Consider the following 13,474-nt stretch of genomic DNA (forward strand, 5'->3'; position numbering starts at 1 on the left):
AAAAGGATATTAACAAGATAGTTCTAAAATTTTAAAATTATGTTTGACATCATTTTAGAAAATCAACTGGGGAATATCAAAATTTTCTTAGAATAATCATATATACATGTTTTAATTTTAACAACCACAACTAAATAAATTGTTAATTAAATCTAGGGAATGTTGATTCAATCAAATTTATTTCGAAAATAAATATTTATTTAATATTTTTACACAACTAATGATGTGCAAATACACTGTATTCGTGATTTTGGGTTTTAAAAAATTATACAAGAATTAATATGTCATTTGACAAGAAACACGAGGGAGAGACCTTCAATTATACCTTAATATACTGAGAAACATGATTAAGGAACAGATTTGGGTTTTATCACTTCGAAATTGTTTAGAGTATAGTGATAGATTTACTTGCCGTCTTGAGTTGTTATTTTAAAAACATTTAAATATGTGAAAAAGTTGTTAATTGAGGGATAATATCAGCTACTGTTATTGACACTTTAATTGTTTTGCAAGACAAATAAGAACATGTTCAAATCTTGGAGTGTTAATACGATGGTCATAAACATCAATTTTAAAAATATTTTATGATTTATTACCATTATCGACCATTTACTAAAGTATTGATCAAAATTAGTCGACAAAACTAAAAGTCAAGAATTCGTAATTTTTTCCTCCAATATGAATTCATTTTTCTTAAACAAAATCTTAAATTTCTAATCAAATTCTTAAATAAATAAGAAAAAAAAAACCTCCAAAACTATACTTTGATAGGTATGAATAATTTCCGGACAAAATTCTTTATCAATCTCATGAAACATAAAATATACAAATTTCTCTATTTCTCTATATAGAGACTTTGACATGTGTGTGTCCACACAGACTAAAATTTATCGATTCTCCAAGGGACCTATATTACCAAAAATGGATATTATATATATATATATATGCTATTATATTATGTATAGCGAAATCTTAAACTAAATAACACATAACGATGTACTTGTTTTCTATCTTCTCTGAAAGTTGATGAGCTTGACGGAGACTGCAAAAACAGTAAAGAAAAGGAGGATGAAGGCGACGAGAACGACAACTGAGACTCCGATCATATCGTTACCACCATAACCTAAGCTTACTTCCAAATATTGTTTCACACTGCCCTTAAAACCTGGTCCAACGATTATGGTTTCTACATCACCAAGCTGTGATGTTATAATTCCCCTCAATGTCCATGAAATTGGGCAGATGTAGTAAAACCAAATCCACCATCCAGGAATGCTCTGATAAGAGATTTGAAATATATATATATATGGAATTTATTAATAGAGCATGCAACACTTAAACGGATTAGAAAGTGAATCCAAACGTGTCTTTTAAACTTACTGGTTTTGGAACGAGAAAGCCGGAGAGGAGATTCCATAACGAGTAGAAAGCAGAAGAAACAACGGCTGCCATATGTTGTGAAGGAGTGAGGCCAACCGTCATCATACCATAAAATGTAAAATAGGTGAAGGTGAGGAACATGAAGAGGATATAAAGAAAGAATTTGCCTGCAACATTTCCAAAAACACAAAGTTATTTCTCAGCAAACAAATGTAGAATAGAACAACTCATAGGAAAAGCATTAGGGATGTTCAAAAAATCTGATGACCTAAAAGTGAATTAAACCCAATTCGATAACATTAATTATCATAATACAAATTAACTGTGTTACTAATCTTAATTTTAGTAATTGAAAATAATAAACAAAGTTTGTTACACATTAATTAACACTGTACTTTTTAAAAATAACAAAAAATTTAAATAGATGATATCTAAGTAACCTAAATGTTCAGAAGTGCTCCACTCAATCCACGAGCAAACATTGAATCTAATGAACTTACCAACATTTCTTTCGAAGTTAACCATTAAATATGTGATAACACCAAATATGATGGTCTGTGCAGCAATGTATGGAACCTCCACTAAACCCTGTTGGGAATAAACAACAAATTAAAAGTTTGATTAGTATTTAACAGTTAATTTGCAAATACAACAAAGAAAAAACCATTATTATCCGTAGATTAGTTCATGTCAAAGTACAATTAATTAAAATTAAGTACCTGGGCAAATGCATAAGCAATTGGAGAATACATTCCTGCTGCTTTCTCTCGATAAAATACTGTTCTCTCAATCGAAACAATTGGTTGTACAGAAGAAGCATTATTTACTCCAAGGAATAAGCATGCAGAGTATAGAGCTCCCATAACAACCATAAGTTCTTGAGTTGAATTCCTTTCAAACATTCATAACATTAATTTAGCAAAATGCTAAAAATAATAAGCAATACCAAATTTGAGTACAGTTCAGTTCTATTAGGAAATATTTTCCATACACGATTTATATATATTTTTTCATTTATTTATTTGTTATCTATTTTGTCATGCATTTCGGTCCAACCAAAGAAGAAATTGGGGTCCGATCAAGAATGATGAACTCAAAAGAGACATTATTTTGATAAGGTATGTTGGAGATTACACACTGTAATTAACAATCATAACGCTCTTGATCATAAAATAAAATTCATTTCTACTTGCCTCCATCTTTCCCTTTGGTAAGTTCATTCCATCCTTAAGTTTCAAAACACTTTATTTTTATCCTTAAGTTTTGAGTTCCGTTTCAGATTATAAAATTTATCATTTTATCCTTGATTAACTAGATTCAAGAGTAAAAACATGTAGAATCTTCAAGTCCTACGAAACCAAACTAAAAAAATTGAAAGGCAAAAATGTAACATTTTTTAAACCTAGAGGGGAATTAGAAATCAAACTCCAGGTGAAAACTTAGAAACAAAATTCAAGCACAATATAAAAGGCTAAAGCTTAAAACTATGATATGAGTAAAAGATATGTTTACCTTCTCATACCAACATCCCAAAAGACGGAACCAAATATGAGTGCACTTATGAAGGTGAAACATAATCTCATGACATTGTATTGTGGACTCCTCCAATAAACAAGCCTTTGCTTCCAAAGACAAATTATAAATTGGGATAATGTGCCTTGCGAGTATGTGGAATCAAATTTTAATGCTTCTCCACCACTTGGTGGAACACTATATTGCTTGATGGATTCTTCAACATCCCTACACAACAAAAAAAATTCAAAAACATGATCATAATATTTTAAAACTTATAACCAAAATATATGTGTATATATTGGTTTAGTCTCAAAAACTTTTATTTTGAGATCCCTAAAACAAAAGTTCAAATTGTAATTATTTCTTTTCTTTTTCTTTTTTAGTTTTTGAAAATTATACATGATTCCTTTCATTCTCTTACCATGGTTTGTATCAATTTTGAGTAAAAGAGTATATTCTTAGCCAAATTCCAAAAAGAAAAAAAAGTTTTTTAAAAACTACCTTTTTTAGCTTGTAAAAACAAATATGGGTAAAAGATAGATACCAAAACAAGAGATTTAAGGATAGAAAGAGTAGGCTTAGTTTTCAAAACCAGAAAACAAACCAGTTACCAAGATTAGTTGAGAGAGCAAGTGACTATCAAAATTGAGGAACTAAATCTCAGCAAAATATAAAAAGAAATGTGTAGACTACATATATAGCAGCACCTGAATTGACCAGAGTTTCTATAGATGTCAGCAAAATCTCTTCCAATTCTCTGTTCAGCAGCAGGCGTTGTAACCTCAAGCATCCAAGTAGCTGGATTGTAAGCATCTGGTATTGGAGATACTCCATTAATTCCCTATAAGATAATGAAAATTAATCATTATAAATTGCTGTATATTTATCGTACTCTGATTTATTATAGTCTTACTTCAAAATAGTCTATCATTATCTGTGAATGTACTCCTAGCTTGCCTCCATATATAACGCGTCCCCCTCGTTTCATAAGAAGTAACTGCACAAAAAGGTTACATATAAATTCGATTATTATGAGATAGGAGCTACATTATGACTCAGAATAAGGTTTAATTTAATGACGTGAAACCTCATCGAATGCTTCAAATATGTCGATGCTGGGTTGATGAATGGTACAAACAACAGTTCTTCCTGTATCAACTGTATTACGAACGGTTCGCATTACAATGGCGGCGGCTCGAGCATCAAGTCCAGATGTAGGTTCATCCATGAAAATGATAGAAGGATTTGCAACAAGCTCCACTGCAATTGTTAACCGCTTCCTCTGTTCTGTTGATAAACCAGTACTACCTGGCATACCAACCAATGCATGTCTAAGAGTATCAAGTTCCACTAAAGTCATTACTTCTTCAACAAATTCCTGAAAAACATGCATTAAATATGATAGAGTTATTATAGTGTAGTTCGGGGTTTACCTCAGTACATTTTTTATGGATGAAGGTCAAAATAATTACCCGTCGTTTCTCTTCGCTGATTTCTTTTGGAAGACGTAAAGAGGACGAAAATTGAAGACTTTCCTCAACAGTGACTTGAGGGGAATGAATATCATTTTGCTCTACATAGCCAGAAATTCTAGCAAAAGTACGTTGTTCTTTCGGAAAACCTGATATTTTAATTTCACCTTCAATGTATCCGCCTGTTTTTCTTCCAGCAAGAACATCCATTAATGTGGTTTTTCCAGCTCCACTTGAACCAACTAATGCTGTAAGAACCCCCGGTGAAAATACGCCGCTCACGTTTGATAATAATTGTAATCTATTTTCTGGTATTCCTTGCTGCTTCATTTCCTATGAATAAAGTTGATAAAATATGAATAATATAAGTTCATTTATACCCCTTTAACTTTTATGGTTTTATTGAAAACATTCTAAGATTCTAGCAGGTTTGTATCAACGAAAATCTCAAACTAATAAGTAAATCAGTTTAAACAAGCTATTATAATTTTGTTTTAAAATTGTTAAAGTTGAACTTGCGACTTCATCAAATTTGAGCCGTTTTTCTATTGGTTCTGCTACTCTGGGGACTTTTTGAAGAAAAGTAATTTTATTTAGATAATTTTGAGTTGAGTTTAAATGGGATCTAGTAAAAATAGATATAAATCATTTGATGAATGGTTTAAATTGACTAGTTAAGAAATCTACGTAGGGATGTAAATTCATATATATTTGACAAAAAATTTAAATTTGTAGCTAACCTTGGGGGTATCAACAAAATAATTGACATTGTGAAAAGTCATTGTTAATGGTTGGAATGGAAGAATCATTCCCTTTCCCACTCTTCCGTTTGAATTTGGAACTTGTTCTGCAGTGTAATAAATATGAGCAATGTCAAGGTCGTTTTTTTCTACTGTTTACGCGTTTATAAGTATAGAATAACATAAACACTTAAATGGAAAATCCAAACAGACTATAATAGATGAGGCCAACATAAATGGGAAGACAAAATTTGACTGACCTTGATTGTTTGTAGTAGAATCAGTTCCATTGGCATCAGTTGGGATTACAGTTTGAGCTTTTCTTAGAGCTGTTGGGAATGAAAAGACAGAGAATATTATCATTTGATAATATACATAAATGTGTGTGTATTCATCATATCAACGCTCGTTCGTAATTTTCCTTTGAAATTACAATTTGTTATTTACTTACGATGGAGTTTAGATAAAGCCAAAGTCACCAAACTATTGAAAAGAATTGCATAAATCAAGATCACACCAACACCCAACCAGTACCATTTATCACTACTAGGCATGTTATGTGAATGGAGAACATTGTATCCAATAGTTCCATTTCCAATACTAGATTTCTGCAATATCAAAAACCGATTATTATAAATAAAGTTTAACAATTATATGCATAAAAAGGGTTAATATAGTACACATTTTAAGACTAATAATTAAGTGTGTAGCAACATTGTTAAGTGAAGACTCTATCGCTAATTGACTACTCCTATTACATAGTCTATCATTAATAGGGTTCAAAAGTTCGATATCTAAATTTTGTCTTTTCTAAATATATCTCTACTAATACTTTGGATCTGAAAAACAGATTTATATGTGTGCCTGTTAAGTATATTCTTAAACCAGCGCTTAGATAAAGGTTTGATTTAAAACAATTTAATGCCTAAGATGTAACACGTTTATTGTTCTAATAAATGGGAGAATGTCCAAGTCTCAACTAACATGCTAGCCAAACTAAACAGTCCATGCATTTACAAATAAATGATTTAGTTCTCCATGTCACAGAATTTATGAAGTACCAAAGAAAATAGTTGTATTGTACCGTACCTCCATCCACCTAGTGGCAGTGAACTCGTTGACAGAAATAGCACGTTGGCCATAAGATAGTGGGGACACCCAAAAAGCCCATGACCACCATGGCTTAATCATTTCTACAAAATATATATGATATGTAACCAAATTAGGGTTAATTCTATAATTTATTTATGACCTTAATCTAAAAGGCAATATTAAAAATTAAATTAAAATTAAAAAAACAAATGCAAATCCTACCTTTTGGTATGATAAATCCACCCAATAAAAATATAATTAATAAGGCCGCTGAACCAAAAGTATTGGCAATTACCATATCTCTGGCTATGGCTGCCATCAAACGAAAAAGACCAATAGCCATTTGATGAACTGAAAACAGCAGAAACATGAAGCGAAAAAACCTGAAAATCATTTTAAAAGTAGGCTAGTGATCAGTAATAGAAAAATGAAAACGTAGTACCTACTACAGTAATTTTGACACATCGTCAAATTATTTTTTGAATCCCACGTAATGAAATTTTTTTCACACTAATATACAGGGGTGTGCAGTGGTGGGTGCAAATTAGTTTTCGACCAAACTACCACTAAAACTACCACTAAACCGACTATGATCGGTAAATGTTGAAAAATTGAGAAGTACAAAACGACCGTTGGATGGTTTTGGTCAGGTTGGATTCTCTCCAAACCAACACCTACGGATCCCCTCCTCTTCTCCTTAGTTTTGATTAGTAGGCTAAGTTTTTAGTCTATTCTCTCTCCCAGTAATATATTACTAGCTCTCGAAAATAGTTACATCTCAAAACAATGGAGAAAAAGGCAGATAAATATAAGGTACCTTCCAGCACTAGGAGCAAAGCCAACAGTATAATACACAACACAAGACCACACGACGGCTTCGAGTACAGAATAAGGCACACGCAAAATCCAGCTACTAATGGACCAAGACCAAGAAGGATGAAACAAATTATCTCTTTGCTTGTAAAAAACGGGTAATCGAGATATCATAAGAGGTAATTCTGAAAATCCATTAAACATCATATGGATTAATCCAAAAAATAGGCAAGATAGATAGAGATTGCCATTGATTTCGTCTGTGGGATGTATTCTTGTTCGTAAGAACATTGTGCAGGTAACAAATCCGACAAATGCAACCTACATAAGTTATCAATGGAAATAATAAGTTAGAAAGAAAAAAAGGAAGGAATACTATTTTTGGTCGTCACAAATTTATTATCTTAGTTTCAAAATATTACAATTTTACTCTTAGTTTTGATTCAACTTCATCCTTAAATTTCAATATTTACACTTTAAATCTAGATTTTTATTTAATACTTGGTTAATATCTATTAATAAGATGAAAAAATGAATATTTAGTAGAAAATCGAGATCAAAGATAATGTTATTAAAACTTAACTTATGTACTAAATTGAAACAAAACTGGTTAAGGACTAAATTTGTATATCTATTTTAAAATTTAGAGACCAAATTAAACTATAATCCAAACTAAGATTGACTTCCCTAACTAATAATAATTTCAAAATGAAAGGGTCAAGAAACATCTTATTATATTACCTGGCATGTCCTGAAAATATAAAGAAAACTGTGGCGCTTTATGAGTAGTAGTTCTCGGAAAAAGCAAGCTTTAAAGAGTTCATTCTTTGAAGCAGCAAATTTGGTTTTAGCCAAAGCTGAAGGATGACTTGATGATTTATCATATGGGGGATTAAGATCAGACTCCAAAGACCTCCCAACTTGGGACTGTTTAAATGCTTCAGCAATTTCAGGAACAGAAATATATTTATACGCCCGAGTAGAATCAGCCCAATACTGTTCTTGATCCTTTTTAGAGGTGACCTGATTCACAATATATAACAAGTTAAGTTAGTTAGCCAAATTAACTATTAAAGAAAGGAACTGTAAAATTTAATAATTTAAATACATGTATCATGTATACCTCTTGTAGAAAATCAGCAACTCCCTTACGAGGTGGTAATTTAAAACCCAATGACTCAAAGAAGGCTAGAACCTCTGATCGAGGTCCTTGATACACAAGATAACCATCTGATAATAACACGAGATCATCAAATAGTTCAAATGTTTCAGGAGCAGGTTGTAAAAGAGCCATCAACACTGTAGCTTCCATTTGATGAACAAAATTTCTTAAGCATTTCACTATTTGAAATGTTGTTGAGCTATCGAGTCCGGTAGATATCTCATCCATGAAAAGGGTTTTTCTTGGCCCAACAATCATTTCCCCTGTGTCAAAATTTAAAAGAAAAAAAACGTTTGGTTTAGTTACTCAATGAATTAGTAATTGTCTAATGGTGGAAATTCAATGGTATATTTATAAGGGGCCCGTTTGAGAGTGAATTTGGAATTGTGAAGAAATGAAAATCACTTTGAAATTCAGCCTCATCATCGAGTCTACAATCCAAACGCTAATCCAAGTCCAGGTCATTTTGGACTATCAAATAGTCCATGAATTGGGCTATATGGATCTCCATGTTTAAAGAGATTGTGTTGATCCAGGTCGAGCCCACCAAGCTATGCTCAAGGGTCGTAGGGCTTTGGCATGGACTAATCTTGACCATTTTTATATACTTTCGTAGACGTAACATTAAACTTTTCACAAATTTTACTATATTTATAAATTTTAAATCTAATAATTATATTTGTATCTGTCTAAGTACTTTGAAATGTGTCTTTAATTGTTCAAAATTAATTCTATAATTTTAATATCGACGAAATTAGTTTAGAAATAATCGAAAACATATCTTATAATGATTGACGGAAGTGATTCTAAGAATTTAAGAATCATTTTCAAAACATGTGATACCTGAAGTAACTCTTTTTCTTTGGCCACCAGAGACACCTCTAACCATGTCACTCCCAACTAATGTCTCTGAGCATACATCAAGACCAAGCACTTTCAAAATATAGTCAGTTAAAACACTATGCTTTTTACCACCAACAGATGATGCCTGAAAAATGAAAAGGGTGAGTGTAAATCAATAGTGATTGACATACCATTTTTTTCGTTGAGATCATTTGAGACTTAAATCTCAATAATTACTACTACATAAAATTAAATAACAACCTTCATAAATGCATCAATATCTGGACTAGGGCGTATCCTCTTTTCTTTCTCCACATGTGTCAACTCTTTTATATATTCTACAACAAGAGAGAGGAGGGGAAAAATCAAGCCTAGGCATGTAGTTTACCTTATTTGGTTGTACGTGTGAATGTGAGTGAAAATATCAGTCTTATTATATTATATTTATATGTGTGATATTTAATCGTTTGTTTTTTAATTGTTTTTTTAATTTTTCTATGATATAATATAAATATTGATTAATCCCTCGTGTTTAGGTTGAATCTATAGAAAAATATCAACGAGTACATGAAAATTTCATATGAAAGAACTAAACTGTGTAGACAAACCTGAAAAGGCTTCACTTGCACCTTGACATCTAGCAGCAAAGTCCAAAGTTTCACGTACAGTTAATTCTGCTAAATGATTATCTGATTGACTAATGTATGCAGAGGTCCTTTGAACACAAAACTCTTTCAGATGATGTCCATTATAAGTAATGTTGCCAGTTTTCTATAAGAAACAAGTACAAATCAATTGCATTAAGTTAATTATATATATATATATAATAATAGAAAAATTAAGGCAATTGGAAACTAAATTCAATATTTTCTAAATTAAGGCAATTAAATTTAGTTGTTAAAAGTTAATTTCTATTAAAATTTATTAAATAATAATAATATTTTATACATGAATATAGGAGAGCAAAAATGTTATAAATAACAAAAAGAAAAAGAAAAGAGTTTTTTAAAAATTGAACAAAAAAAAAAAGGAAAAGAAAATAATAAGAATAACAAGAATAATGATCATATAACGCCCAACCACAAAAAGGTTTAACCTCGTGAACGATAAATGCAAAGTACTTTATTTACCTTTAAGTTTCTATCAAGTTTGCCAGCAAGAGCTTGAAGCAAGGTGGATCTTCCAGAACCTGGAGGCCCCAACAGCAATGTCATCCTGAAAATCTCACATTAACCTTTTAAATCATCAATTAATAAATTACAGGATTGGGTATGTAAAGTTTGAGATTTAGATGCCCTATTTGTTTTTTTTTATCTAGTAATGAATTGTTTTATTATATATAAAAATATGTCAGCTTCTACTAAATGCCCTATAAATTAAGTTGAAAATTCCATTAAATATTAAATTAAAATTTTCAAAATTTATTAGAAACTTTACAAAATTTAGACACAAATTCAAACTAGAGAAAAGAAAAAAGAAATACAAAATCTTAAGATACATAACGTGATTTTGCCTTTTGACATTACTTTTTCTTGTAAAAATAATGGGTGAATAACAAAGTTCAATTTAAAATCAAATTCCTTACCGTTTCTACGGAAATGTTTTGAATTTAAAATGCAAAATGCAAAATCTATATTCAATAAAGATAAAAAAGACATTTTAAAATACTAATATCGTTTTCTAAATAAACATAATATGTATTAAATAGTTTATTATGTAAAAAGTAATATCTCTTTACTAAATGAAAATAATAGGAAGTAATCAATGCCACAGTTTTTCAAACGTGAAATTAAACTATTATCTTACCTTCCAGGTTTGACGATGCCACTGGTATCGTTCAAAATTGTTAAGGGATATCTTTTGCCTTTCATAATTTTCAAACTCGTAAGTATACTCTGCATTAACATTAAATTTGAGAAAGTATCATTAAAGAAAATTGGTTCAATGTATAAAAGAATCTTGTTAAAAAAAATTAATTCATCCATTTTGAACATCACTCATCTTTGTGCGTTGTTATTTTGTCGTGTAACTTCTTTTTTTTCTTTTTAGAATATTTTAATACTTTTTATGTGAATAGAGAGAAGAGATGCACAAAGATGGGTGATACCCGAAATGTGGTCTAACTATTACAAAAAAGTAAAAAAAATTACCTCAACTATGTCTTGTGAATAGTTTATTAAAGTAGGCAAAGTTCTAGAACCGACTTGAACATTTGCTGAGACAGTCAAATTCTGAAATCTAACTTCAATCTTTGGAATCACCACTTCCGCCCTATGATGGAAAGTGAAAACATGAACAAAATGAAATTACACAGCGAATAACAAAACAAGATATAATGCTAACAGTATGACGTTTTTCTTTTCTTTTTATTGAATGTTTAAATTTTATATCTCATAAAGCAGAAAAAGATATAATATCAATTGAAGAACGTTTGGTCCCCAACTTAATTCCGCCAACTTGAATAGTGTTCAAGTTTTTCCCTCTTGTTTGCAAATTTACTGGAAACTTCTAATTTTACCACTATACTTAGAGTTTAATACAGAAAATATATTTCAACCCTATATCTACTAAGCACTCCATGATGATTTCAAAATAGTAATTGAGTGCTTTAAAATGCAACTTTGTAACGCATTGGTATTAAGAAATATTTTCTGTACATGACTTAATTTAACCAAAAAACAAGATAGACAAATGCATATTCATCTTTATCTAAATAAAATCTTAAGAAGATAACGTTTCTAATATGATTATTATTTAATAATTAATATTGATTTAACATTTCTAATATGATTATTATTTAATAATTAATATTGATTCTTCCAGTTTACACTAAAAGAGAATGGTAAATAATTTAATGTTAAATTTACCATCAACTGGTTCTAGAAACAGAAATCATAAGCAGTATGAATAGAAAATGAACAATTCATCTCCGATTTAAGTAAGGCTGTAAAAACCTACCAAAAAAATGTGTGAATCATGTTCATCAATTTTTTAATTATCATCTGTCCCTAACTTTCGATTACCAAGAATTCAAGAGTATTTTCCTAATCTAAACAAATTACCTAAATGAAATTACTCGTGGGATTGAGATACAAAATAAAATAACGAAAAGATTATAATAAGAAAGAACATACAGTTTGAATAATCGCAATTAACCGATTAACCTTACCTATCGAGACGCTCTTTAATTCCAGAAAGCAACTTGAAATTATCTTGATCATCGGTGGCCAATGCCTTCTTAACGACGAGTTCTCGTTCATTCTTATCGAGCTTCCGAACGTCGATGGTTTCGGTGGTATTGGCTCCATGGTTGTCGGAGGAGGAAGTGATCTCGGAGGGAGAACGCGTCAACAATGCGAAGTTAGACTGTTTTTGAGACGGTAATCTCTCGATCGCGGCCCATAAAAGCTCTCGCTCATCCCTGGCTACTAATTCGGCATTGGAGGGACGAGAAAAGGAGGAATCGATAGTATTAATGTCCAATTCGAAATACTCGCTTCCATTGGAAGCCGCCATTGGTGAAACGAAAGGGGGGAAGTGTGAAAGTGTAAGCGTTATTTATTAAAAATGTTGGTGGCAGAGATGAATTTGCGGAGGACGAAGAGTTCGTTGCAAATGCCGCGAATTAAGAAGCTCGTTTAAATTACTTAATTGGCCCTCCTTGCGTTCTTATCCTTCCATCTCTTGACACGTGTTAAATCCAGCAAATTTCTCCTGTTCCCTATTACCATTTTCAAGATGTTTAGGAATATTTTCGGGAAATAACCAAAAAATATCATAATTTACATTATTTAACAATGTTTCTAAAACTTTATCTATCTTTCCTATTTCAATATTTTATTGTAACACAATCAATTCTAATATTTAGTGTACTTAATAAATGTCATATAGCATTACTTTAATTAATTTTTATTTTATTTTGTTTAGATAGACGTTGATTTTATTGTTTTTCCACATTAATTAGGTTTTAATATTTTTCAAACATAATTATACATGATAAAACATATATATTATATGAACTTCTTAGATGTGTATGTGTATATTTTTATTATTTCCCAAATTGGAGTGTGTTTTACTATTTTTCCATCTTCTCATCCAAAATGCATTTTTTTATTTATTATTTGGGTTTGGATTCCATCTGCCTCACATTTTCTCCTTTAATATTAATTATCAAAACATTTGAGCCTATCTGTTTAAAGTATAATACTCATCAATGTAATGGTGTGTTTTCTTATAATAATATAATATACATTATCAACATTAATTGACTAATAAAGGTTGATGGACATTGATATCATCTGCACTTATATATTCTTTTATGAAATATGAGATTTTATCATATCTGTATATTTTCAGTAAATTTATAATAATTTTCTTTTTATTTATTTATAAAATGTGTAATAATTTTGATAAGCAAAAAAGTATATAAAAACAAAAAAAACAGGGGCAAAATCTTG

At 30.5% G+C, this 13,474-nt stretch overlaps 1 protein-coding gene across 1 annotated transcript; it reads right to left on the minus strand.

Annotated features, from left to right (window-relative positions):
* Nucleotides 1-736: 736 nt before the first annotated feature.
* LOC101212564 (ABC transporter G family member 31) lies at nucleotides 737-12,615 on the minus strand. Its single transcript, XM_011658825.2, has 24 exons — nucleotides 12,187-12,615; nucleotides 11,168-11,288; nucleotides 10,824-10,912; nucleotides 10,148-10,232; nucleotides 9,626-9,788; nucleotides 9,279-9,355; nucleotides 9,018-9,162; nucleotides 8,136-8,437; nucleotides 7,754-8,035; nucleotides 7,017-7,333; nucleotides 6,422-6,582; nucleotides 6,197-6,300; nucleotides 5,559-5,715; nucleotides 5,368-5,436; nucleotides 5,108-5,214; nucleotides 4,368-4,700; nucleotides 3,983-4,273; nucleotides 3,809-3,892; nucleotides 3,603-3,736; nucleotides 2,893-3,120; nucleotides 2,100-2,271; nucleotides 1,881-1,968; nucleotides 1,381-1,547; nucleotides 737-1,277 (listed from the first exon to the last, which is right to left on the minus strand). Exons 1-24 carry the CDS (start codon nucleotides 12,531-12,533, stop codon nucleotides 1,008-1,010), a joined length of 4,293 nt encoding a protein of 1,430 aa, XP_011657127.1. The 5' UTR covers nucleotides 12,534-12,615; the 3' UTR covers nucleotides 737-1,007.
* Between the last annotated feature and the right edge of the window lie 859 nt (nucleotides 12,616-13,474).

Source organism: Cucumis sativus, chromosome 6 (genome assembly GCF_000004075.3).
Source record: "Cucumis sativus cultivar 9930 chromosome 6, Cucumber_9930_V3, whole genome shotgun sequence".
Classification (NCBI taxonomy): Eukaryota; Viridiplantae; Streptophyta; class Magnoliopsida; order Cucurbitales; family Cucurbitaceae; genus Cucumis; species Cucumis sativus.